Source organism: Trachurus japonicus, chromosome 9 (assembly GCF_045865225.1).
Source record: "Trachurus japonicus isolate A0001 chromosome 9, Traja_1.0".
NCBI classification, from domain to species: domain Eukaryota; kingdom Metazoa; phylum Chordata; class Actinopteri; order Carangiformes; family Carangidae; genus Trachurus; species Trachurus japonicus.
Window position 1 is genome coordinate 4,753,555 of NC_140915.1, and position 27,465 is coordinate 4,781,019.

A 27,465-nucleotide genomic window follows, 5' to 3' on the forward strand; every position below is an offset into this window, starting at 1 on the left:
AGTTGAAGTCGGTTTATTGTGAAAGGGCCGGGTGGTGGCGAGCAGCGCTCCGATTGGCCGAGCCGGCCGGGTGGTGGCGAGCGGCGCTCCGATTGGCCGAGCCGGCCGGGTGGTGGCGAGCAGCGCTCCGATTGGCCGAGCCGGCCGTCAGTCACATGCTGCTGTCCTGCAGCAGCGGCTCGATGTCCTCGGCGTCGCTGGTGGGCGTGGCCAGAGCGCCGTTCAGAGCGTGGGAGCCGCCGCCGCCGCCGCCGCCGGCCTTGCGCGCGGAGCAGGTCTTGATGTCGTCAAGGCGATGGTGCTCCGGGATGAAGACGGCCACGATGAGCGCAAACACGACGGCGCACGCTCCGAACAGGAAGGGAGGACCGGGGATGACGGACTTCTACAGAGGAGACGGAGAAGAACAGGTCGGATACACGGTTACCATGGAGATACATCCCTGTGTGTGTGTGTGTGTGTGTGTGTGTGAGAAGAGAGGAGGATGAAGTTTTCTCTTACATTTGTGAAAAAATAGGTAAAAAAATTGTAAAACAATAGGTAACAATGCGCTGCAGCGCTGCATGGCATTGTTACCCGTCTTCTCATTTCCTATTGTTTTTATTGCTACAAATGCTGCTGCTCCTCCTTTATATTTATGCAGGTTGCTACCTGCTGTCTCATTGTTGTAACTGCTGCTATTACTATGACTGTGTCCCAATTCAGGGGCTGCAGCCTTCGGAGGACCCAGCCTACGCGGTCTCCGGAGGCAACGGCTTCGGAGGCTCCTCCGGGGGCCGCATCAACGGTCGGTAAATGGGACGGTCTAGCCTTCAGAGCATTTCCTGATCCCAACGTAAACAACGGCCTAACATTAAACATTTAAAAGTGGCGCTTGCAACGGCTCTACCGCTCCTCCGCCCCTCACTTTTTTTTCTTTTTTTTTTTTTAAAGAAGTAGAATCAATACAAGGGCAGTTATCATTAATATACTAATAAACAAACCATTGAACAGCAGCCGGGGGGGGCGGGGGGGGGCTTCAGGCTATTAAGTGAATAGAGAATAAAGAGCACAAGTAATGTGTTTTCATAGTTTTCTTATTAAAAGTTGTCACACTCAGATGCTTTGCCTCCGCTCCTCACCTGTGCAGCCAGAGCAGAGCAGAGCTCAGCAGCGGGCAGCCACGCCTCCGAGCCGGCCGCAGAGCCGGGTTACCGTGGCTACAGCACAGAGCTGCTCCGTTCGATAGCTAACGGCTAGGTTGCTAATAACAACAACGGTGCAGCAAAGCATCTTGGGATACGGGAGGCCGCGAAGGATAGTAGCGGTGCATCCTCCGAATGCAGGGGAAAGGAGGACGCATTTGGAGGCTGCATTTGGAGGAGCCTTCGAATTTAGACGAATTGGGACAAGACAGCCTTCGCGCAGCGCTGTGACGTAATCGGCCTTCAAATGCACCCTCCGAAGGATGCAGCCCCTGAATTGGGACACAGCTTATGTCTTCTCTTATGCACTTATGCAGCTAGCTTCCTACTGTTATCTCTTTGAAGGTATGTCTGTCCGTTTTTAAATGTGAAGACTACGGATGGAAATTAGCTCCGAGCTAAATCCGGAATTTACATGACGTGATACATACATATCACTAATTGTTCATTAATGTGCACTGTCCTCAGCAAATAAACAATAAATGAAATGAAATGAAGAGGAGGGAGGAGGAGGAAGAGGAGGAGGAGGAGGTGAGTGTGTGTATGTGTAGTGTGTGTGTGTAGTAGTGTGTGTGTAGTAGTGTAGTGTGTAGTAGTGTGTGTGTGTACCTCTGCCGGTGAGCTGCGTCCCGACACGGGGCTGATGTCGCTCAGCTCCACGTTGAAGAGGAAGAAGATGAAGCCGTAGAGACACGGACCCAGACCGTTACACAGACCTCTGATCCCCGTGATCATCCCCTGGACCACGCCTACACACACACACACACACACACACACAGAGACACACACACACACACAGGTCAGTAGGCTCCTCCCCTCAGACAGACGGAGGCTCCAGAGTTGGGAAAGTTCAGTTCACAAATTTTAAAATGAACTAGTTCATTTTTTCTAAATTACTGCCTCATATCGGCCCATATTGAACCACAGACAGCAATTATTTTAGCAGTTTTAACCAGTATTAGTTATAGTTACTAGTTACTTTCCCCCAAAAGTTACAACGTGATGAAAATAATTACCAGGAAAAGTAACTATTGCGTTACTATTTTATAAAATTCTCAACAGGGTACCCCCAGAATTTTTCAACTCAAATTTAAGACTTTTTAAGACCACGTCCAATGAAATGTAAGACCAACCTTGCACCTATTCTGGCATGTGTGAATGTATGAATGAAATAAAGTCAGAATAACTAAGAATAACATGACAGAATAGCACAGATAACTTTTTAAAAAACACCAGTGTGTGTGCGCACGCCTGTGTGCAAATGTATTACAATTAGGGCTGGGCGATATGACGATATTAGATCGTGAAGTGATCAGAGCATGTAGACGATCTGCCAAAGTGCAGAGATCGTAGGATCGTCTGGGGCTCATTCTATGATGATGCACCGACGCACCGGACGTATTACGTCGTCAACCTGAACGACCAATCATAGCGAATTACAGGCAGTGACGCGCTTTCTTACCCGCCTCCTTGTTTGTGTGTGTAGCGGTAGCCGCATGGAGAACCATGGCTGAAAGCCAAACGGAGGGGTTAGTTGCTCTTTTTTCTTTTAAAAACAGCGTTTCACTATCTCTCATCTCTGTCAGTCAGACTCTCCACCTGCCACCTCTCTCGCGTGCGTGCCCGCGCACCGCACGTACACACACAGACACACACACTGCTGGAGCATGGATAGGTCGCGCTTGGCCGCTAATAAACAGTAAATGCGCTACAGTAGTAATATCGCGCTAATTGTACAGTGTTCAAATTACTGCGACCCCCCGCCCCCCCCGTCAGATAGTCCGACCCCCCCCCCTCCAAATCCTGTGGGAAACACTGTATATGCATTTGGTTAGGCTTTTCCCCAAATGACAAAGTGCAAACAAAGGTCCTTTGCGAAGTTTGCTAAAAGAGATAAACACAGACTTTAGTTTGCATTTTTATTTTTTATTAAATCCTGTTACTACTACTGTGTTGAATAAAACAAACAGTAATGTCTATAATGTGTAATTGATATTTTACTTTCATGTTTATTGAAAGCTACCTTTTATGTTGCAAGATTGCACTTTATCAGAGTGTTATTGTTTATCTTTTAGTATGTTTGCAAATGTTGGCAAAACTGCAACTATTTAGATTAAAATCTGTTCAGAAAGGTTATTTGGCCTAAACTGTCTGCTTTTCTTTTTTCGATTTAAGATCGTGATGAAATCGAAATCGTGACTTTATTTTTAAAAAATCGTGATATGATATTTTTGCCATATCGCCCACCCCTAATTACAATGGAGCATATAGGCTACCGCCTTTAAAACTCAAAACACAATCTCTCACCACTGTATTTACACAATTAAAATCATAAGAAACAACAACTGTGTGAGTGTGTGAGTGTGCCGCTGGACTGCACACGCTCCAAAGTGATGCTGTGTTCTAGAAAACTCGGAAATCGGGATTTTTACGACCTCCTAGTTGAAACAGTGCATTGACCTTTGAGAAAGAAATGTAAGACTTGTAAACTAAATTGAAGACCTTTTCAAGGCCTTCATTTATGGTTATCAAATGTAAGACTTTTTCAAGTTTTTAAGACCCCGCGGGTACCCTGTTCAAATATGTCAAATGACTTGGACTTCCCTCTCTAACCCCGTTTATCTTTTACTGACCGACTGGGACAGTATCCCTCCACACAGACGACTCCGACACGCGCTGTATCACTCCGCTGATACAAACAGCTGATAGCCGTGTTTCCCCTACAATATTTTTTAGGCCCGGTGGTACCCAAGGAAAAATCCTGAACAGACGAGGCGCGTGGGACAGCACGCAGCCCCCTCTATTAAATATAATATATATAATAGGAGGCCCACATCAGGGTCCTACTTGTCCTGTTGGGCAAGTACTTCTCAAATCTACTTGCCCCATCTAAATTCTTACTTGCCCTGCCTAAGAGGTTTTTTAGTAGCAGTTACACCCTCCGTCCCCTATCTGAACAGGTCAGCCACCTGTTTAATGCCTGATCACAGTTGAAATCTTGAACTGAAGGGCCTTTAATGGCCAAAGACATGAACAACATTTTAACAGGTAGCTGGCTCCTCCAATCAGATTTTGCCTTCACATGCTGCAGTGGACAGTGGACAATTTAGCTTCAGTATTAATTCAGTATCTAAAAAAAAATATACTAGAAAGGACCAATTTAAAAAAGCATTTTTAAGATGAAAATGTTGGCCTTTTGAAAAGTATGTCCATCTATATGCTCTCAGTACTTGGTTGTGGCCATTTGACTTGAACTACTGGACTTTTCCATGTTATTCTATCTCACCTGTCTGTCACCCGCGATATTTTTCTTTTTTCCAAGGCAGTTTAGTTTACTTGCTACAAACCTCAACATCCCATAATATGCTCGCACACTCGTATCATTACTAGGCAGCGAAGCAGGTTAACTCGCGTTGCAGAACAGCGCCGCACAAAGCCTCCTAAACAGAAAAGATGATTGATTTCTGAATGAATGGATATGTCGCTTATTTTTGCCTTTTTCTTTTTGGCCTGGCGGGCCAACGGTCGGGGAAACACTGGAAAGGTGTTGCCCAGCTGGTTTCCTCGCTACATCTTAACGCCTGTTTACAGTGTTTTAGCTGGTTTTCTATGGCACACTCCTGAACAAAGTCATACGTTGGGAGAGCGCCGTTCATAAACGCGTTCACAATAACGTTCATCAAGCGGAAATACAGAAGGTTCAGTTCACATTAACGACGCTGTGTGAGCTCACCCTGCTGGTCCGGCGAGGCGCTGTGTGACACCAGAGCAGAAACAGCTGGGAAGGTGATGGAGGACATGGCCGCCACGGTTCCTGCTGCCCACATCATCCTGACAACAACAAGGAGACAGGGTTAAAGGGATAGTAGTATTTTTTTAAAGTGGGGTTGTATGATCTCCAAATAGCCCCGAAGTACTTTAATTGCAGTAGAAGACTCTCTGCACTCCTCCCGTTAGCAACGCCAGCCCATAATAGCCCTGCCCAGAGATTTACAACATACAGTGTTGTGAACAGACCCAAATAAACGGCCTATTTTCACGGCCTAAAAGAGGTTTTACCTGAAATAAAATACACTGTTCCATTATTCACTATAATATAATTTTTTCCAGCCCTTCAAAGTGCAGGAAAAACACAGTTTTTATTTGGACCTAACCAACTGCTGATCGGTGGGCGCTAACCCTGGGCGGAGGGATAATACGTGAGTTGGTTAGGTCCAAATAAAAACTGTGTTTTTCCTGCACTTTGAAGGGCTGGCTATTATGGGCTGGCGTTGCTAACGGGAGGAGTGCAGAGAGTCTGCTACTGCAATTAAAGTACTTAGGGGCTATTTGTAGATCATACAACCCCCCACTTTAAAAAAAATGATACTATCCCTTTAACAACAAACCGATCAGCCGATAACGGATCAATACGGCGACTCACCAGGGCTCGGAGCCGAAGCCGTACCAGGCCAGCTGGAAGAGCTGGAAGCCCAGACCCAGAAGAACCGTGTTCTTGTTCCCGATGGTTCTCATCAGCACGCTGAGCAGCAGAGTCTGGAGGAGGAGGAGGAGGAGGAGGAGGAGGAAGAGGAGGTTATTAATGTACACTGTCCTTTTTATAATAAACTAATAAATAAATAATTTCACCATCAGACATTAATCATTAATCATTAACTCTTGTGTAGTTTTGTTCAGCGTCGTTACCTGGGCGACTATAGAGAGGATTCCCACCATGGCGATGAAGGCGGCGATGGCTGCTGGAGAAAACTCAATCACCTGACACACACACACACACACACACACACACACAGACACACACAGACACACACACACACACAGTTTTAACACTGAGAAATCCTACAAACACAAACGCATCATGACATCATGTTCTGTTGTGTTCAGGGAACCTCTCACGTGTGGCCCGTTCCGTCAAAATGAGTCGGATGTCGCAGCGTTCTATTTTTAGATAATCAGCTGATAACATGGAAAAAAAATTTTTTTACACTAATTTCAAAGCAATGACATTGAAGAACAATCTCCCAAAGTTTCACAGTCCAGATAATTGAGAAAAGGCACGAAAATGATGATTAAAGTCGACTTGCAACTTAAACCCTCTGAAAATGAGTGTTGCTTCGGTGCAAAACATGAAATATCTTCTGAACCGTTCATGATAGAGACGAGCTGTAAACTGCATCTGAATTGCGGGATTCTCCGCTTTCCGACGGTCATTGAATGGTGCCTCTATGACAGGAAGGGACGGATACAGAAACAGATGCTAAACCGAGTAGCATCGATGCTAAACCGAACGTAGCATCGATGCTAACAGAGCGTAGCATCGATGCTAAACCAAACGTAGCATCGACACAACGCTTGCACATGTTTTACAAAACATGTGTTATGATCGCGATCGCTACCAATTAGCGATTTAGCGCGTTTAGCATTTATTAGCTCCAGCGCGACCCGTGCAGCAGCAGCAGGAGGAGGAGGAGGAGGAGGAGGAGGAGGGGGTGGGGGGTTTTCTGAGAGCCCAAACGAGTCTGTGGCAGGACACCTCTGCCTCTGTTTGCTGGTAACTAATGTGGTTGTAAAAGTAGAAGGCTAAAGTTAAATTATTTTGTATGCACTAATTAAAGGGGCAGGGCATAAGAGACATTTTTGCTTTTTATATTTTATAAGATATATTTTTTGTAAGAACCACAATTAATATAGATATTTCAGTGATTAACTAATTGTTCTTAGCATTTGTTAGATAACTTTCTTTGCCCAATAAATTAAAATCATGTTGGAACTATTAATGTCTCCTCTCTTGCAGCCAGATTCTCACCTACTTTTAACCTCAGACTGTCACAATGATGTATCAGATGTCAGACTGCCTCATTCTTTCAGTTTTAACTGAAGACATGATTGATTTTCCCAATGATCAACGTATAGCCTACCGAACCGAACCAAAAACCGTGACCACAAAACCGTGAACCGAACTGAACCGTGGATTTTGTGAACCGTTCCACTCCTAGTAAATATGTCACGCCTGTTATGTAAAAATGAGTTGTTTAAAGTGATGCTTAAGTCACTTTAAACAACGATGTTTAAAGTGATGTTTAAAGATGCTTTTTATCTGAAAAGTTCTTATTCTATTACATTATGTACAGTATATGAATTACACTTGCTGATGTTACTGTGTAAGTGATGAGCTGCATTAATTGTCCTCTGTAGAGGTGACGGGCATTTTTAGGGTGTGCTACAACTCTCTGGTCCTGTGCTAAAAAACTGTCAGCCTCTGTAGCACTAGTGCTATGTGCTGAAAAAGTTAACGTACAGCCCTGAGATGCCAGAGTCACTGGCAAAAACTTTAACTGCAATTATCTCAGGTTTTAGAACGGAATAAGAGAGTAGAGAATTCAAATGGCCACATCTAGAAAACAATCAAATGTAGGACTCTGACTAGGGTATCATTTTAAAGCTTATTTTCTAATCTTTCCATTGATACCAACATCTCAACTTTGAAATTGGGGTCACTGTGACTCATTTTGATGGATCAGGTCACAGATGTGGTACTTTGTGTGTGTGTGTGTGTAGGTGTGTGAGTGTGTTACCTGTCTCAGGTAGAGGAAGAAGCTGGAGTACTGTCCGGCCTCGGGCAGGTAGGACAGGAACACTGTGACACAGATCAGCAGCACCGTGGTGTCTTTCCCCACGCGCCGCAGGGACTGAACACACACACACACACAGAAACGTAATCAATACCCATAATAATCAATAACTGACTCCAGATCAGTGCGGCCGTCAGACTCACGGCGAAGGGGTCGGCCTGCTCCCAGGTCAGCGGGAAGCCCCAGCTTGTCAGCCTCATCTTGTCCGGCAGCGACTCGGGGACCACGAAGAACACGAAGGCGATGTCCGCCACCGCGATCACCGTGGCGACCAGGACCACCAGGCTGTCGTCGTAGCGCGTCGACAGGTACGCTCCGATGGCCGGGCTCGTCACCAGGCTGGCCGCGAAGGTCGCCGACACCTACGGGGGGGAGGGGGAGGAGACGGGGTTACCACGGTAACGACTCATCACCTGAGTTCAGACTAGGATGAAAAGACTTAGACTTTATTGTGTTTTAATTTTACTTCTACTGCTTATAAACAGCTTAAATGACATATAAAGTAAATAATAATCTGTTTCCAGCCTCAGACTCGAACCAGTAAATGTGAACTAAGAGATTTGTGAGTTTACAAAAGCAGAGGAACGAACAAATGTAAAACAAAGATGTGTTCATCAATTATAGGAGTCAATCTATGGAATAATTTAGAATTAGAAATGGAAATACTGTATGTAACACACTCAATAGATTCAAAGACATATTTAAAAATATTATTAATAAATATAAAACTGAATTTAAACTAACGACTGTTTGTAGAATACACACGTTTTGTTTTGTCTAGATTTTTAAAACGAGCGGATGGAAACTTTTAATTTAAGAAGGAGGAGAGGAAAAATGAGCTGAAGCTTCAAGGTACATTTGTTTTGTTTTGTATTTATAATTTAAGAGAAAAAAGAAATGAATCATGTTTTTTAAATAAAATCAATTTCCAAAGAAGGATTATGTGGGAACCGTATCGGCGATGTGCACCAGATAGAAGTTAATGTCCATTTAGCTAATGTAACATTGAATTGGTAGGAATTTAAATGTTAGGGTGTAGGGCTGCCACGATTAGTCGACTAGTCACGACTACGCCTAATCGTCGACAACTAATTTAATAGTCGATGCGTCGTTTCTTTTCTTTTTTTTAAACTTTGTTTTTCTCTCAAAACTGCTGGGGCACCTTCCACACACGCACCCACCGCTGCAGCCGCGCATCACACACGTGCACTCACGCTACTAGGAGCGGTACCGCCGCTCCACCGTTTTAAATCACGGACTGAAAAACAGCCGTTCGTCATTTAAAAATAAAACCGCAGACTTTGAGACTCTTGGAGAATACTAGAACGTTACCGCGTCTGGTCACAGCGTCCTGGTCACGTAATGAGCGCTCATCTTAACGAGCAAGTCTTCTCTCCCGGCGTAAAACTACGTCAATATTTTCCGGTAGCTTCTCATCACAGTCTGCACCTTGCAGAGTTTGAGCTGCACCTCAGTTTCACTTGTTTTCATTTGACAGTTTCACACAGAACTTTCTGTTGAGTCTTTCCATGTTTCTCCTTCTGTGACAGTAAAAAGGCACATTTACATTTTTTCAGACAAGACGATTGTCTTATAAACTATTTGATTTTTTTTAACAGAACGACTCCTATTATTTACAATGAGCACAAGTTATATTTGATTGATAGGCCTACCAAAACTTTATTATTGTGAACAATTCCTTAGTTTCAGGTGTCCACCTCATTTTATTTAAATGTAGCTATGTTTAATGCCAGAGACAAATGAAGGAAAGACAAAAAACCTTTAAGTATTTATTTTGGTGTTGTTTAGGCCAGTGCCTTATCCTTATTTTACTGAGCTGTTTGCACTTTATGCTACAGTTAAAGCTGCATATTTCATTAAAAGTTTAATGAACTATCAATTGTCTTTATTTTTAGTTAGCATATACCTTAAACACTTCAAGCTGAAAGCTAATGATGGTATATAAGGGCAGCTGCATGCTGGTGCGATAAGCTGTATGTTTTACATTCAATTTACGTATGATCCGATTAGTCGACTAATCGAAAAAAATAGTCGGTGACTAGTCGACTATCAAAATAATGGTTTGTGGCAGCCCTATTAGGGTGTCATTTGTAATTAAAAAAAAATATATATATTTCCCCTGGGAGATTAATAACTGGTCTTTATTTATGTGTGTGTGTACTGTATTTTCTGGACTATGTGTCACACTGGAGTATTAGTCGCATCTGTCAAAAAATGCGTCATAAAGAGGAAACGAACAAACTGTCTAAGTCGCATCGGTCCATAAGTCTCATGTTGTAAGTAGAAGACTATTGTTGTTAAACTGAACTAACTAACTAACTAACTAACTAAACTGTGTCGTGTGTTTAATGCTCGGAGGTTGCTATGGATACGGTACGTGCTTTCTGCGAGTCCGGAAAATACGGTATGTCTCTGTGTGTGTGTGTTTGACTTTGTTGTGTTTGTTCTCTCTCACAGCTTCCTGTTCAGGCTCTGACCCCGACTCTCTGATCGTCTATAATGGCAGGAAACCACAACTCCACCTCCATTATACACAACACTACACTACACACACACACACACACACACACCACTAGAACAAGGATGTCTATGCAGGAGCTTTAAAGGGCAGGGCTCCAGACTAACTTTTTTGACTAGGAGCACAGTGGCCCCTAACTTAAAATTTTAGGAGCGCAAGCAGAAAATTTAGGGACGCACACCGAAATTGACTTGCAAAGTAAATGTTCACATTTCCTCTAATTTTCACTGTATTACTGATAAATACTGCATAAATGCAGAAACTATAATGTTTTAAATTCACATTTTATTGTCAAACAGTTTAAATATTGAAAATATAAAGTTAATGTTTAGGCTGCACTGACCAATAACAGAACAAGTAGACACACCACTTGTGGTAAACTCATCCTATAGATATAGATATATAATAGATAGATATATAATCCCTATTGTCATAGCAGTAGGTCCACTCCGCAACGCTCTGGTGGACAAGTTGTGAGCTGCACATTCACCACGCTATGAGATAATAACACAACGTTACCACACAGAGTTGTTTTAGAGGGAAATTCATGCAAAACCGCTGATGCGCGTTGCCTTCAGGGACAGTTTTTCATCAACAGTCTCTGTATTTCCCTCTAAAACAACTCTGTGTGGTAACGTTGTGTTATTATCTCATAGCGTGGTGAATGTGCAGCTCACAACTTGTCCACCAGAGCGTTGTGGAGTTGTTGGATTGTGTATTTGATGAGTTTGATGAGGGAAACCAAGAAATCCCATAGCTTGCACCGACAATTAAAGGTAACGAACCTATAATGCTATGACTATAGGGATTATTATGGCAATGGGAACAATTTGACTAAATGTTGAACTATCCCTTTAAGGCTGAGGAGGTTCAGCTCTCATGTCATGGTGATGTCACGGCGGCGTCATAGTTACCAGGCCGTAGGCTGTGCTCCTCTCGTGCTCCTCCGTGATGTCGGCGACGTAGGCGAAGATCACAGAGAAGGTCACGGCGAAGACCCCCGAGACGGAGATCAGGGCAAAGTACCACCTGCACACACACACACACACACACACACACACACAGGAAGTGACACGTTAGCTCCTCCACGCACACACAGGATTGGTTGATCTGTTTTTATACATATTTTTCTATGACTGTTTTTTATAACCTATTATTATCACTATTATTTTGATTAGTATTAGATAAATAGAAGGGGGTAGGACCAGAAAAGTTTTTAACTTCTTCTTACCCCTTTTGAACATGGCAGGCACCTTCTTTAGAGATGATGATTATTACTGTATTGACCCGAATATAAGACGATATTTTTTCCGTCAAAAAGAGTCTGAAAAAGACGGGTCGTCTGTATTCGGGGTCTAGATATTTAAATATGCAAATCAGAGGGTGACATCAAACAACGTCTGTCCAAGCAAGTCGGGGCTTTTCTTCCTCTCACACTCACACACACCAGTGACCTGCAGAGATGCAGCTGCATCCGAGAGGACGATTGCGCGTGTGTGTGCCAAGTGTGTGTGTGTTGCCCCTTCGCCACACAGCAGAGCGCTGCCACACAGTTACAGCTCAACTCGACTCGGTTTAGGTCCTTTTAATCACAGCTGACTCCTTCACAGTTCCTCCGGGGGCGGGGTCGTCATATCACGGCGGCTACGGCCGCGTTGTCGCCGGGGACAGGGACACACCGGACACGGAGGCGCCGAATAGCTGCGAAGCGCCGAGAAGCTGAGCCAGTTTCCTTTCCTTTCATGTTAAACGATGGTGTCGTTCACACCGACGTCCTGCAGCGACCGTTTCACTGTCTGGTCTATTTTGTGCGCGAGCATCGAACGATTGCGTCAAGCCGGGCAGGTCAAACAAAGAAACACGAGAGAATCCGCTCAACTTTCAAAATCAATGTCCATTAAATTTATGAATGAGCAGCTAGTGTGATGTTATGTATGAATGTTTGCGTGTTGTTTGCAGGCACAATCGCCTCAAAAACTCGTTCATTCATCCCTCTGTCCATTAACTTTATGAATGAGCAGTCTGTGTAATGATATGTATAAATGTTTGCGTGTCCATACATCTGCCACTAGTACTTTTCTGAGGCATATTGCACTTTAATGATTTTATTGTATGTTTTTAGTACTTCTCTGCTGCTTTTCCCTTGTACTGTTTTTGTCTTTGTTGTGAAGCAGCACTGCTCTCTGTCCAAGAGGAATTTCTCCTACGGGAGACTAATAAATGATTTTGACTTGACTTTGAAAACAATTTTCAAAATAAAACAGCGCAATTGATGCGTGTGCCTTTTTGTGTAAACAGAGTGCAAGAGAGATGGACACACACCTACACACATTCAGAGATCAGTGGGCGCTACGATCTACCAGAACGATATTTCACAGATTCTGAAAACATGATTTTAAAAAGATTAATTTTTTCTTTGATTTTGTCTGTAAAAGGTATTTTTCCAAAGACATGTCTTGAAAAAGGGGGGTCGTCTTATTATATTCGGGTCAATACAGTAATATACATTTATTCATTGCTTTTATTTTTGTTATTTAGTTTGTTTTGTTTTTATTATGACATGTTCAATAAAGAATCTAAATCAAAAATTAAATCAAAATCAAATCTCCTAGTAAACAACTGAGTGACGCTACTGCTCCAAAAATATAGACAACGTTTTGCCCCTAAAATCTGAGACAACCCAAGTAAACTTGTTTTATCTACTTGTGCATGTGAAAGCTGTTTATTTATCTTTTTTCTTTTAAATACTGGTTAGTAATACTGGTGTTAAATGTTGAAGGAGCGACTCCAAGACTCTGGACTCGGTCATTCCAGGTGTCAGGCCGATGTGTGTGAGGATCATGGAGGAAAAGGAAAATGTTGAATATTTGCTTTTCAAGTCGACTGACGACCCCTAAAAATGTAAAGTTAGGAGGCCGCTGCGCTGCAAGTAAAAAAAGGTTGTTTAACATGTTTAACTAACCCTCCAGTTACGGACGGGTTAAAGGACATGATTCGGTGTCATGTGAACAAGCGCTGTCCTGATCTCTGATTGGTCGAAACACGTCAAAATAAAAGTCTGGAGTCTCCGTCGGCCTCAGACTTTTATTGTGAAGGCTGGGTCTGTGGAATGCGGCGCAGTGATCATGTGACTGGTGTGTGAGAGGCTCGAGATCAGCTGATCCGACTCAGACAGCCTGCTGGGGTGTGTGTGTGTGTGTGTGTGTGAGAGAGTGTGTGTGTGTGTCAGGCTTCAGGTGGACACACAAGGAACCTCCACCTCTGATAATGTGACCCGACACATTTTGGTAACACACACACACACACGGTGCTGCTGTCCGTGAGCAGCTTCACATGAGCCACATGTGACCGTTTAACTCTCACTACAGATCTGAGCTCTGATCAGTTCAGTTTAGTTTATTTCATTCATCGAAAAAAACTCCACAACTCAACAAAACAACAATAATGTAACTGGTGGATGAACGGAGGCAGAGAAGTGAACTACTGCTCCTTTTCCAGAAATCCGATGCCTACTGCTGGGATTAAACATCGACATTATCCCACAGAAACTGATTCATAAACTCTTTTCTGAGTTCAAATATTCTTGTTCTCGTTTTCTTTGCATTATTATTATTATTCAAGGTCTGAAAAGACTTGATATTTTTGTTATTTTGACTAGTTGAGTCATTTTCAGCCAATAAAAGCTCTAAATTACGATATTTTTATTTCAATTTGGGGAGAAATGTTGTCGGTAGTTGATTTTTAAATTTAATTTTACTCAAACATATCTATAAATAGTAAAACCAGAGAAACTGATCATTTTGGGAGTGGTCTCTTCATTCTTCCAGAGCTGTATATACCACACACACACACACACACACAAAATTCCGGACTATAAGCAGCTACTTTTTTCACACACTTTGACCCCTGTGGCCGATACAACGATGCGGCTCATTTCTAGATGTTTACTGGCTAACGGCCTGCGGGAGGCGCTCTAGCAGAGGATCATCACAGCTCTCAGTGAACGGCACGATTTTTTTAATGCGCGATTAAAGCTGTCACTCGGTAGTTTGGGAAAACAGAGAAGCTGCTTCTCTCCAGACGTGACCACACAGATAGGTGTGTGTCTGTGTGAGTTACTACGGTTACCGCGGCGCTCCCGTCCCCCGGATATTTCTGCAGCTGGATTCACATGATCCGGTCTGAGACATGAGACTCATGGACTGAGGAGTCGTCCTGCTGCGTCCTGCTGCGTTCTGCTCGTCACACCGACGACCGTGCATTTGTAGGAGGAAGTTGTAGTTTCTGTTGTTGTGGTTGTGCGCGTGGAGATAATTTAAAAATAAATTATTAATATTCGAATATCATATTTTAATAATCGAATTTCATTTTTATTACTATAATTCGAATATACATTCAAATTTCAAATATTCATTGACAGTCCTAGTATATATGAACACACAAACAGTTGCTGCTGTCTAGTAGCCGGGGACACAGCCGTGGGTTTTACTTCCTGTCCCGCTCCCACAGAGATAATCCCATCCCGTCCCAATCCCACATGAATGACTCCGGTCCAATCCCGTCCCCGTGTTGTGTTTTTTGGCCAGAGTACACAGATCACACTCCACGCCGACCGCAGCCGATTAGAAGCTTTACACTGCTGACTGGTAGAAACAGACGCGTCCTGTGATTATTAAACTCTATTAAAGATGAAAAGAGGCTGAGAGTCACAGGACTCGACTGTTCTGTCCTCACACCCGTTTCTCTTCTAGAAAACTCCTTCTACATCTCAGAGGCCACGTCTTTCCTCCTACCAGCTTCATTCTGCTTTCAGACGGGACAGAGGGAGGGAGGGTCGGTGCCTTTACTGGTGCCGAATTTTGTCAGTACCGTTCAGTTCCGGGCAAATTCAACTCGGGGCTGTATGTTCCTAACATTTTAGGTCTAAAAGAAGGAATCTAAAGGTTTTCAGTTTAATTTCTCCTGTTTTGCGGTAGTTATGGTCTGTCCCCGCGTCGCCATGGCAGCGATGAATGGGAGCGGATTGAAGTTCTGCTGCTTAGGCTGTTTCCATCCCTCAAAGCCACAGACAGCGTCAGATGGAGACTCAAACATGCAGCCAGAAGTTTATTTACTTCAACAAGCCGACATGTTTGTAAAACTAGATCTAATTCAAAGTCTGGCGGAGTCGAGACCCAAGTTGACGCTCGGTGTGTTCAGGTGCAGTGGGAAGCTCCCGTTTGTGTCATAAACACAGGAATATCAACTCTTGACTTGCTTCACATAGGGATGGGCATTTGAAGAAATCTTTTTGATCGATCTTCGGGAAAATTAACGGTCAATTATCGATTAATCGTTAATATTAATATTAATATTAATAATTAAAAACAAAATGCGTGCGGCTATGGCGTGTGCCAGTAATCCAGGGCAGTCCCCATGAAGGAAGAAGGTCAGACAACAACGTACACGGACGTCTGTGTGCTTGTGCTTCACTTGTAGGGGCGGTGCCGGTGCCGGCATCATTTAGGTAAAAAAAAAAAAAAAAAAAGCACCGTTGCGCTGCCTGGTTCACCTGCAGCTGAGCCGTCAGAGCAGCTCTGCTGTCCCTCTCTCTTCAGCCTCGTGTTTGGCTGCACTTGTACAAAAAAAATCATAAGCACTTTCAGACTGTGAAAGCGTGTGTTTTATTGTTTTTTCTGTGGCCAACACACGGCGGAGCGGCGCTCTGATCAGCGCGGCACAGAAAAGAGAAACAAACTATGCAGGATATTTACCTTAAGTTTCATTTTAACCGTCGTTAAACAGCTTCGGACTAATTGTGATGTTACATAAATGACTTGTAGCTTGTAACTTACAGAGAGAGTGGAGGCTCCTTCCACACCGCTGCTGAAAACCAAACCTGCTGATCAGAGCGGGCGGAGCCGCGGTGTCTCTCGCCTCTGTTGCATTGAGTCCGCGACACAAGCGCCCCGTCATATTTAATGAATTATTTCACTCTTAAACCATGTAATAATAATAATAGGCCTGTATAATAATACTTATATGGAGTTTATTGGTTGTCATGAAAAAATAAACCCGTGGTTTATTTATCCATGACAACCTCTGCCCTCTACATGATCCCTTATAATAAATCGATAAAAAATTTCCGTGATCGATAAAATTCTTAACGATCAATAATCGATCATCGATTAATCATGCCCATCCCTAGCTACAAGTGAACGTTTTTTTCCCCACAGACAGCGTCAGATGGCGACGCAAACATGAAACCGGAAAGTCTGTTTACTTCAAGCTAGTAAAATGTTAGGAAAATACAGCCCAGAGTTGAATTTGCCCGGAATCGTCCTTTAAAGGCTGAGGAGTTGTGATGTTGTTGAGAAATAAATATTAAAATTTTAGAAGTTTCGACTATTTTTAAAAAAAATATTTTTTTACTGACAATATAACTTTATTTACAACACATACACACAAAAACTACTGAGAACAGGTTCTGTTGTTGTACACCGGTTATCGGTTCAGGTGTTAAAGGCACCGTCCGTCTCTACCGGAGGGAGAAGCAGGTCGGACGTTAGGGGTGGGAGAAAAAATCGATTCACATACATATCGCGATATCTTTTTTGACGATTTTTAAATCAATTTTTAATTTGAAATTTTTTTTTTTTTTAATATTGTGCAATGTGCATTTGTTCGCCTTTTTTACATACAGAGAGTCCAGGTTTTGAAAAGGGTTTAAGTTCACTTTATAATGGAGTATGTTAATTTATAGGCTCCTACAGTATTTGTGTGCAGATAAATGTTAAAAATTCAGACTAAAAATCGAGAGAATCGGCAATATCGTAGAATCGCAATTTAAATTGAATCGCCATCCAAAAAATCGAATCGGGAGAAAAGCATATCGTCCCAGCCCTATCAGACGTGCACGAAAAATCAAGCGCATCGCACTGAATGCGTCGCTAAACTAGTTGTTTGGGTTCTGAGCGCACACGACGCACGTCCACTTCGAAAGTAGTTTGTGCAAAAGTGAAAACCTGACTATCTAAAAGTTTTTAGATACAAATTCTGTATTTAAAAAGGGACAACGAGTGTTTTCACACTACATTTATGAGCCTCCGCACCGTGAAATTCTTTGACCGGTGCAAGACAGACTCATGTTTTCATTGATCAAGAATTAAAGTCAGAGGTTGGAAGACGATCACATACCGTCGTAGTTCCCACCATAAACGGAGATTCGGCGGCGTTATTCTCATGACTCGCCACGAAACCGAAAGTAAAGAAACGCTGGTCGGCTCGCCCAGCATTTCCACCACCACTAATAATAACAAAATAACCATAGAGACAAAACCATAGATTTATCTAAAATGGACCATTAACAAGTGGTAACGGAGATTCATCCACATTAATATGAGACTTTTTTATAACCAAATAGAAACTCCTTGTTGTCCCTTTAAGAACTTGACTAGAGTTACAATGATCCCGGTGACTTTTCCCCAGTTCCGTCCCAGTCAGGTGATTCATTAGTTGATTAGTGAAACTATTCCCTTCCCGTGGGAATCACGTGACCTGCGCACACACACACACACACACACACTCTCACCAGGGGCTGATCCTCATGAAGGGGATGGGGGCGCAGGTGAAGAAGACCGTCATGAGGAGGAAGGACTTCCTGCCCCAGATGTCTGACAGAGCACCAATCAGAGGAGCCGACAGGAACGACAGGAAGCCCTGCACACGGACACACACAGATGGTTTTTTTTATTAAACAAAAAATAAAAACATACAAATATACAAACAATAAACAAAAAATATATACATTGAAAGGGGTATTACAGGGTATATACAGGAATCTTGAAGTTAATTTTAATACCTTTTTAAGACTTTTTCAAGACCTTTTCAATATTTTTCAATACCTCACCGCCACTTCAAGCTGTAACCATTTACATCAGTGACACTTTAACTCAACAGTTTTAGTTTGTGATAAAGACTATTGACCACTATGATACAACAGAATTCAAAATAGGCTGGGATAATAAATCAAAGGCAAAGTTTATTAAAAAAAAAAACCCACATTGCTCCACTCTCAAAAAACAAAAACAACAATCTTCTTTTCTTCTTTATGTACCGGTTCATCTTTGTTTTTTAATAAAATGAATAAAGAGGACTCAAACTCTTGGACAGCTAATTCAGAAAAAATACCTTCAAAATTTAAGACTATATAAAGTCAAGAAAATACTTTTTAATACTTTTTAAGGGTCTTAATTTTCCCAAAATTGATTTATCACCTTTTAATACTTTTCAAGACCCCGCGGATACCCTGTATTAATATTATAGGTATTATTAAATCATATAGTTGTTTGTAATAATTTATAATATTCCAAGGTTTTTATAGCTTTTCTGTCTTTCATATTTTGTAATAGCTGCATGTAATGTCTTATTTATATTTTAAACTCATAAAAATGTGTTTTTTTGGATGACCATTTACATTTATGGATAATAATAATATTTTCCTCGTAAAATAAAAAGATTCAACAAAAACAATTCCTTTCCCTTAAGTTTTTTTTCATCACAAGTGAGAATTATATATATATTTTTAAAGTTTAATCTTGATGCCTGTCAGACATCTAAACATGTCTTCTAGTTCTATCCAAAACAAGGAGGTATAACGACATTCAAAGAACAGATGACAAATATTTTCCTCCTCCTGTTCACAAAAGTACAGTGGATATTAATATTTTTAAATTTGGAGATGGCCTGATTAACAGGATAAATTGAATGGATAATTGTAAAAGAAACTTCCTTAATTTTGTTTGTGACACAGTATTTGTTACTTGAACTACAACTACTACAACGAACTACTACTACTACTACTACTACTACTACTACTACTACTACATTGTTGTTGTTGTTAACACATGGCACAGTGGTGTGATGTCACTGTGATGTCACCGTCTCCTCCTGAGCTGTCAATCACTCCGTGTCTGCTGTGGCGGCGGCTGGGGCTTTTATTTTGAAGGGCAGGAATGTGTCGTCTTTATTCTATTGTTGCTTCATCTAGTCTCTTTTTAAATGTTCTTTTGTTCTTTCAGTGTTCCTTCTCTTATATTGTGAAGCATTTTGATCTACAACAATGTTATGAATGTGCTTTACAAATAAAGTTTATTATTATACCGTATGACTATTTTGAAGTGTGTGTGTGTGTGTGTGTTGCAGCTGTGACGGACGTGTCACCTTGACGCCGTGGACGAGGCCGTTGATCAGGAAGGTGTGCTGAGGAAACGTCTCATGGAGAACCTGGAAACACACACACACACACACACACACGGCTTTAAACAACACACACTCAGGTGGAAACATGTTCGTCTGCAGATGTTTCAGTTCATTCATCAACATAAATAGTCAGATAAATGTGATAACTTTACATTATTTACATAACATTTAATGGAAAATATCAAATATCAAAATGATCATTTAAATGCATTTCCACAACACAGCAGCTTCTTTAGAGTCTGGACACACAAAGAAAAGTAAAAGGCCGATAACACACTGAAACGTGACCTTGTTCTTTTCTCAAACACGAAACGTGAACAACATCATCGAACTTGAAGCGATAGTTTTCGGGACAGTTTCGCATTTCGGGGCTTCAATACAAGACGGACATTACAGACGAGCAGCATGGAGGTATTTGGATGTTTTTTGGTGTGTCTTTTTGTTACGAAGACAGTTGGTATCTATATATTTGCAACCGTTATATGGACATGCACTGCTACGCCGAGACCCCCTGTAACTCAGAGAAGCCACGGAGGACTCTGAAACTTCTCCCAGCCCTTAGTCCACATGAGGGGGAGTAGAAATTTGAATTTTGGGTGAACTAACCCTTTAAATGAATTATTTGAATTTAAAGCAGAAGTAAGCGATATTTTTGTGTTAATATAAGTCTTAAATAGTTAAAATCTTCCGACAGCAATCACTTACATAGAGTGTTTGGTCTGAAACACGGGTCTGTCAGTCACTCTGCTCTGCTCTGAGCCCAGGAGAAAACTTTTCTCGTATCCTACAGTTTTTATCCAATGAGGAGAGAGAACGGCATGCAGGGCTGTGTGTGCAGCCAAGGGATGCGCCTGAATGTGGTGACGTAGGGACGAGGACCAATAGATCCATGACGAGGGCGGGGGCTGCTAACTCCATCTGCTGACAAGACGTTATGGTGCGTTCAGGGCAGCCCGTAACTCGTGTTTTTCCGACCTGTGAAGTCGTACCAGTTCGATCTGGTACGAGTTCACGGGTCAGAAGTTACGAGTGGCCGTTATAGTGACTTTCACAGGTAAAACAGGTCGGAGAAACACGAGTGGGTTGCCTGGAACGCTACAAAGTCGTAAGTTGTGACTTGAAGCTGTAATTTACGGTTTCAAAAGCCTGCCTGGAACGCAGCATTAGCCAAAACCACCGGATCGCTTACTTCTGCTTTAATAGTCGATAATGTAATGTGACACCAAGAGCCTTCAGGTGGAAACGTGTTGGTCTGCAGATGTTTCCGTTCCACAAACCGCCTGGACGCTCTCGTGTTTACAATGTGTGTTTATGAGGACGCAGCGTGTGTGTGTGTGTTTACTCACCCTGAGCATGGGCGTGGTCAGCAGACCCCAGGCGAAGAACTCCAGGAAGATCACCACCACCGCATGACTGACTCTGGCTCGGCCTCGGACGGGCTGCCAGAGGAAGAGGAAGAGGAAGAGGAAGAGGAAGAAGAAACGTTGGCGTTATTGATCTGAGGGAGTTCACTCACTTCCTGTAGCTGTGATGACATCATCGCCTGAACACTAGATGGTTTCTCTTCTATTTGTTTTACCTTTATCTCAGTACTTCTTCCTTACCCCCACAGTGAACAAAACAATTGGTAAAAGAGCATTTATGTACAAAGCGCCTTCAGACTGGAATAATCTTCCTTTAAATTTACGCTCATTGACCTCTTTTCATAGGTTTAAATATTCTGTGTCTTCTTATTTTGAGTTAAATTGCACATGCTTCAGATGATTTATATCAATTCTTTTTTTTTTTTTTTTTTACACTGTAATTTTTTATTTGAATATTATGTTATTATCTTACATTTCTCTTTAGTTTATTTAGGCTATTGCTATGGCCATTTGCGGCCATCGAGAGGTTGTGTCCATGTTTTGTACTCATTTCTTTTATGTCTGTGTTGATGTCTGTTGTCTTTGTTGTTGTATGTTTGTAGATTGTTGGTTGTGTCTTGTCTCTTTTTGGTTTGTAATGTATATTAGGACCCCCTCGAAAACGAGAGGATTCCTCTCAAGGGGTTTATCCTATTAAATAAATTTCTGAATGAATGAATTTATTTTACCTTGATTTTACCAGGCAGATTGCTTGAGATTGAAAAAAATCTCTGGTAACACTTTTCTTGAATAGGTATTCATAAGATTGACATAACAGCTGTCATAAATAGGGGTGGGCAAAAATATCGATATGGCAATATATCGCGATACTTTATTCAATATTTAAATATCGATTTTTTTTTCTTCAAATAATAAATCATGTTTCAGACGTAAATCCAGTACGACTTCCATACCGAGGTGTCACTGTACTGCTGCCTCAGACAGTGTGTTGTCCATGCAAATATGTTGTTGTAACTTGCACTTGTATAAAATAGCATGGATAATTTGAATTACATTGTTTTGACTCAGTTTGTCCTATAAATTATCACTATCATCTGATGTACATATACAACTCGGATTTTTAGATGCATAAATAATGCCTTTTGCATTTTTCAGTGAACTATGTAGAATATTGTAGAATATCGCAATATATCGCAAAATTTGGATATCGCAATATCGTATCGTATCGTGATGCGTATCGTATCGTGAGGTCCTTGGCAATACCCACCCCTAGTCATAAACATCTATGACAGCTGTGGTTAAGTGTCATTCGGTAAGTTATGTCACTTTTGATGCAAAGTTGACATTGTTTGAGATGTTCCTTGTTATGAGAACTTGACGTAATTTTTTAAAGTTTGTCCATTAGGTCTGGTATGACAGTTTAAATTGTCTTTATGTCAAGTTGTCAGAACAAAAACATCTCAAACAATGTCAACTTTGCATCAAAAGTGAAAGTCACATAATGTTCAAATTCATCTTTACTCCCTGGCACCTCAGCCTTTCCTAACCTCCGGTGTATCAACCATAGAAACGTTATCGGTGTTGACTGTGACACTGTACAGATGTGTGCGACCGGGTCTTTACAGCAGCAGCTGCTACACAAACACATCACACACATCACACACTCCTGCCTCTGTCAACACACACAGCTGCCTCTAATTAACCGTCTGTCGATCATTAACCAGCTTCAACCGGCCGAGTCGACACTACAACTACACAACTACACAACTAAACTATACATTTAGTTTCATATAACGAAACTCACTCACTACTCTCAACTTCTCCTAGGCCTGCCCCCGACCAACAGTCGTCTTTTAGGGCCGTTAGTCGACTAATCTTCACAGAGAAGTGATATTGTTGTAATAATAACAGTTGACTACATTACAGAGAAACACAAAGCAGTAATAATGAGCCTTTAAATTAGGCTATTATTGTTTAAAAAACTCACGCACGAAGCCAACCAACCGCCTGGTGATGACACCTGCTAATTATTTTCTCTAATTCTGAATGTGTCAGATAACTGTGTATTTATTACACATTTACACAGCTTGATATGATAACTAACTAAACTAAATTAAAGTCAATCTTTTTTTTTTTTTTAATTGTAGGTAACAAATAAATACAGTAGCTCTACAGCATCTAAAACAGTGAAAAGACTAGTTTGCCCGTCACCTTCATGGGGTCGTCCTGTTTCTTCTCAAAATGAGCCCAGATTTGAGATTTCATACCCGACATGATATTAACAGTTAACTGTCCAACTCCATCGATACCACAGGGACCTGCTTTGTTAAAAAAAAAAAAAAAAAACACCTGACAGTGAGTGAGTGTCAGGACTTCCTTTATCTGTCCCTTCAAATTAAAAGCCCCTCTAGCCTTTCATTCACAGTTCAGTCATATAGATTTTGACCTAATTTTGACAAGACACGGCAACAACAAGACAGTTTCTGCGACAAATCCACCAATTAAATTTTGGTCGACTATTTGGGGGCAACGTATTGATTAATGGACAAGATGTTCAACTGATTGGAAGTAACCATTGTTTGTGAACAATAAGCTGCCCCCCCTCCCCTCCCTCTCAACCAACAACAGTCAGGATACTGTTACACTTGAATATTAATGAAGTGGTGATGTAATAACAAAGTCCTTCTAGGCAAGTCAGGCCACTCGGCGGCCATATTGGCGACGCTTCGAAAAGCCCAAGAAGACCAGACCCCTATCTAATTGAATGGAGGGGTGGTCAAATCCACCCTTTAACGTGATAGCAGGACGGAAAAAACATACAGACGTGCTAGCCAGTGAAATAAGATACAAATAAAAACCAAAAAAACATAGACTTTACCGCAGAATGACGTTTAAATCGCTATTTTTCCACAGGGAGTACTCAACTGCGCATGCGCGCGGATTTACGACACAGCCGTTACTGTACGGCTGTAACGGCTAAATCCGTGATCTAGCAGCAGCCCGAGCATACCTACACCGGTCTGCCCCTGGTCTGCCCTGCTCTACCTGGAGACATATCGGCTTGAGTCTGGAGATTTTTGCTAAAAAATAAACGCTAGACTTACATGAAATCCGTCTTAATAATCACCTATGGGCTCCTAGTTCTGTGTGTGGTGACTGTGTCTGCTCCCCCCTCCCACGATCCCCACAAACGTTAGCTGTCTCGGATGCTATCGAATGCTAGCATGGATGTATTAGTGCTAGCATGTCGTCTCAGCAGCAGCAGCAGCAGTCAGTTAAAAATAAATAAATACAGTCCGAGTGAACCGCTGGAGCCACGGACTGATTACCGACCATCACTAACAACTAAAGCCTCGACCGGTAACAAGTATGAGGGGCGTTCGTTGTGCTGAGCTAGCTCGATGCTAACTTCGACTAGCGGTAGCGTTAGCATCCGCCGCTAGCTTCGGTTAGCATCCGCCGCTAACAGCCGCTTCTCAGCTCACAACAAGCCTCTCGTACTCGGTACAATAAAACGAGAGGCTCTCGTTAATGGTGACGGTGTCTATCGGTCCACGGCTCCAGTGCTTCACCCGGACTGTGTGTGTGTTGTTGTTTTTTTTTGGAGTGGACTGCTGCTGCTGCTGCTGCTATCATGGACAGGAGGCTAACGCCCCCAGGGGAAGGGGCCCAGTTTGAATGTTTAGGTTAAAAAATGAAACGAACAAAACTATACATTCAAAAGTTAAATGAAAGAAAAGGTGGACTGATCGGTTCATTGTAAAACACTTATTGATGTGAATGTGGTGAATTCTGTATACGTAGCGAGGTAGCTCTTTCGTTCAGCAGCACAGACCTGAAGCTTCACTTTTCATTAAGACCAACCAATGTGGCTGCCAAATTAACAAGCCGGCAGTAAACCTCTAAAACTCCGCGGGTAAATGTAACAGCTTTCCTCCAGGATGAGGAGCCGCTCCCGGTCGCCGGTGGCTTTTCCGAAAACCTTAGAGTAAATGTTCAACCTGACCAGTGACCACATACAGTACACACGGTGCTAAAGCCGTGTTGTTGTTGCCACCAGGTAGGTTTGTCTGTCGTAAATCTACTTGTGCGCATGCGCTGGTGCAACAACATGATTGGCCTAGTTCAGCTCTGGCAAAGCAGGTGATTGGCTGCTGGTGAAAAGGGGCGGGACATGCGCCATCTTTGGCGTCGCAGCTTTCCCCATTCAAAACGGGCAGAGTGGTCTGTCTCCTCATATTAGAACGTCTCTGGTAATAACACTAACAGGAGACATTACAACATCTTTTTTATTTCACATTTTCCATGCAGGTAGTGAAGCTGTTGGTACCAGCAGCTCAGCAGCGAATGTTTGGACCCACAGATCTACCTGCACCTTGTTGACCTCACTTATGCTGCGTTCAAGACAACTCGGAAGTCGGAAAAAAACGAGCTCCGAGTTGTAAAAAAAAAATGAATTGAACGGCGTCGAACTCGGAAATTACAGGTGGGAAACTCGGTCCTTGTCTTAAACGGTTAGAATTTAGACATTTTAATTCATTTGTTCAGGTTTGAATGCATATTTTGTGTGTATTATTGCAGTAGCCTATGTGAAATACGTTTATATTAAGCTGTGATTGTTGTATGGTGTGAAATTGCGGTCCTCGTATGTGACGGAAATAAGGTTTAACTGTTATCAAGGCTGTAACATTATATGTGCACTCATCTGCGGCGTCTCCTCTCCTCCAAAATAAACATCATTTACTGCTGCATTTATTTTTCCTATTCAGCGATGAGCCACAATAATACGCCAAACTTCCTTCAGGTATCCATGTTTTTTTCCTTACGAATTCCTGCAGCGTGAACGCAATGATGTCGGAAGTCGGAAATTTCCGAGTTGGGAATTCCGACCTCTGAGTTGTTCTGAACGCAGCATTACAGCCACCGACAGTACAGGTGAGCTGACTAGCAGCTGGAAACAGCAGTTAGTTGGTAACAAGGTGAGAGAAGCAGAGGAACTAGTTCTCAGTGTTAACTAGCCCTCTCATTTAGCTGCCAGCGGTCATCTACGGCTAAGGACGCCAAATAACCCGGCTAGCCAACCAACTGACTAACTAACCAACCAGACAACTGACCAACCAACCAGCCAACCAACCGACTGACTAACTAACCAACCAGACAACTGGCCAACCAACCAACCAACCAACCGACTGACTAACTAACCAACCAGACAACTGACCAACCAACCAACCGACTGACTAACTAACCAACCGGACAACTGGCCAACCAACCGGCCGACCAGCCAACTGACTAACCAACCAACCAACCAACCGACTAACCAACCAACCAGCCAACTAACCAACCAACTGACTATCTAACCAACCAACCAACTCACTAACCAACCAGACAACTGACCAACCAACCGGCCGACCAGCCAACTAACCAACCAGCCAACTGACTAACTAACCAACCAACTCACTAACCAACCAACCAACCAACTAACTAACCAACCAGCCAACTAACCAACCAACCGACTGACTGACTAACTAACCAACCAGCCAACTGACAACCAATCAGCCAACTGACTAACTAACCAACTCACTAACCAACCAACCGACTGACTAACTAACCAACCGACTAACTAACCAAGAGGCCGACTAGCCAACTTACTAACCAAATCAACCAACTGACTAACTAACCAACAGACCGACCAACCAAATTAATAACCAACTAACGAACCAACTGGCCAAACAGCCAACTGACTAACCAACCAACTAACTAACTAACCAATCAGCCGACCAGCCAACTAACTAACCAACCGTCCAACCAACTGCCCAACCAACCTACTAACTGACTAACTGATCCCTGCTGTTTTTACACCAGTTAACGGTTAACGTTAGATTTGTTTTCCTGTACACACAGCAGCAGCAGTAGAAAGCCGGAAGTGCTAACGGTTAGCGTTGTTTCCCTCCGTACACAGCAACGTTAGTTAGCCGGAAATGCTAGCAGTTAGCCGGCGGTGCTAACTGTTAGCCTTGTGCCCTCTGTACACACACACACAGCACCGTTAGTTCGGTAGTTAGTTAGTTAGTTAGCCGGAGGTGCTAACTGCTAGCTCTGTTTTCCTCCGTACAGTACCGTTACACACTAACTAACAGCTACACGGCTCACCGAGCTCCGGACCAACATGACGTCGTTGGCCTCGGTCGCTGTTTTCTCCCGGTTCATTTCACATCTTGCCGCGACGATTTTCACATCGAGTCCGCGTTGGCCGGCATCCTCCAGAGGGTTCTCCGTCTCTTCCAGGGTGTCCCGCGGTGTGGATCAGACCTATGTCCCTGCTGCGCTATCATGGACCTGGGCTTCGGTCTGTCTCGCTGCTCGCTGCCGGAGCGGAGCGGTGTTTAACCGTTTGGCCGTCGGGAGGCGGGGCTCGGCTGGCTTTCGGTTTTTACCTAAATTCCTGCGCTCTGATTGTAATTTAACAATCTGTCCCGTTAGTTTTTATCATCACGGCCCCCCGGGTG

The 27,465-nt window shown here is 42.7% G+C and overlaps 1 protein-coding gene across 1 annotated transcript; it reads right to left on the reverse strand.

The window, feature by feature from the left end:
• On the reverse strand, nt 1-27,465 carry slc71a2b (solute carrier family 71 member 2b). Its single transcript, XM_085785734.1, has 12 exons — nt 27,110-27,465; nt 20,942-21,034; nt 19,557-19,619; nt 17,926-18,053; nt 11,270-11,384; nt 7,960-8,178; nt 7,760-7,873; nt 5,871-5,942; nt 5,608-5,720; nt 4,918-5,015; nt 1,794-1,933; nt 1-385 (listed from the first exon to the last, which is right to left on the reverse strand). Exons 1-12 carry the CDS (start codon nt 27,164-27,166, stop codon nt 152-154), a joined length of 1,446 nt encoding a protein of 481 aa, XP_085641860.1. The 5' UTR covers nt 27,167-27,465; the 3' UTR covers nt 1-151.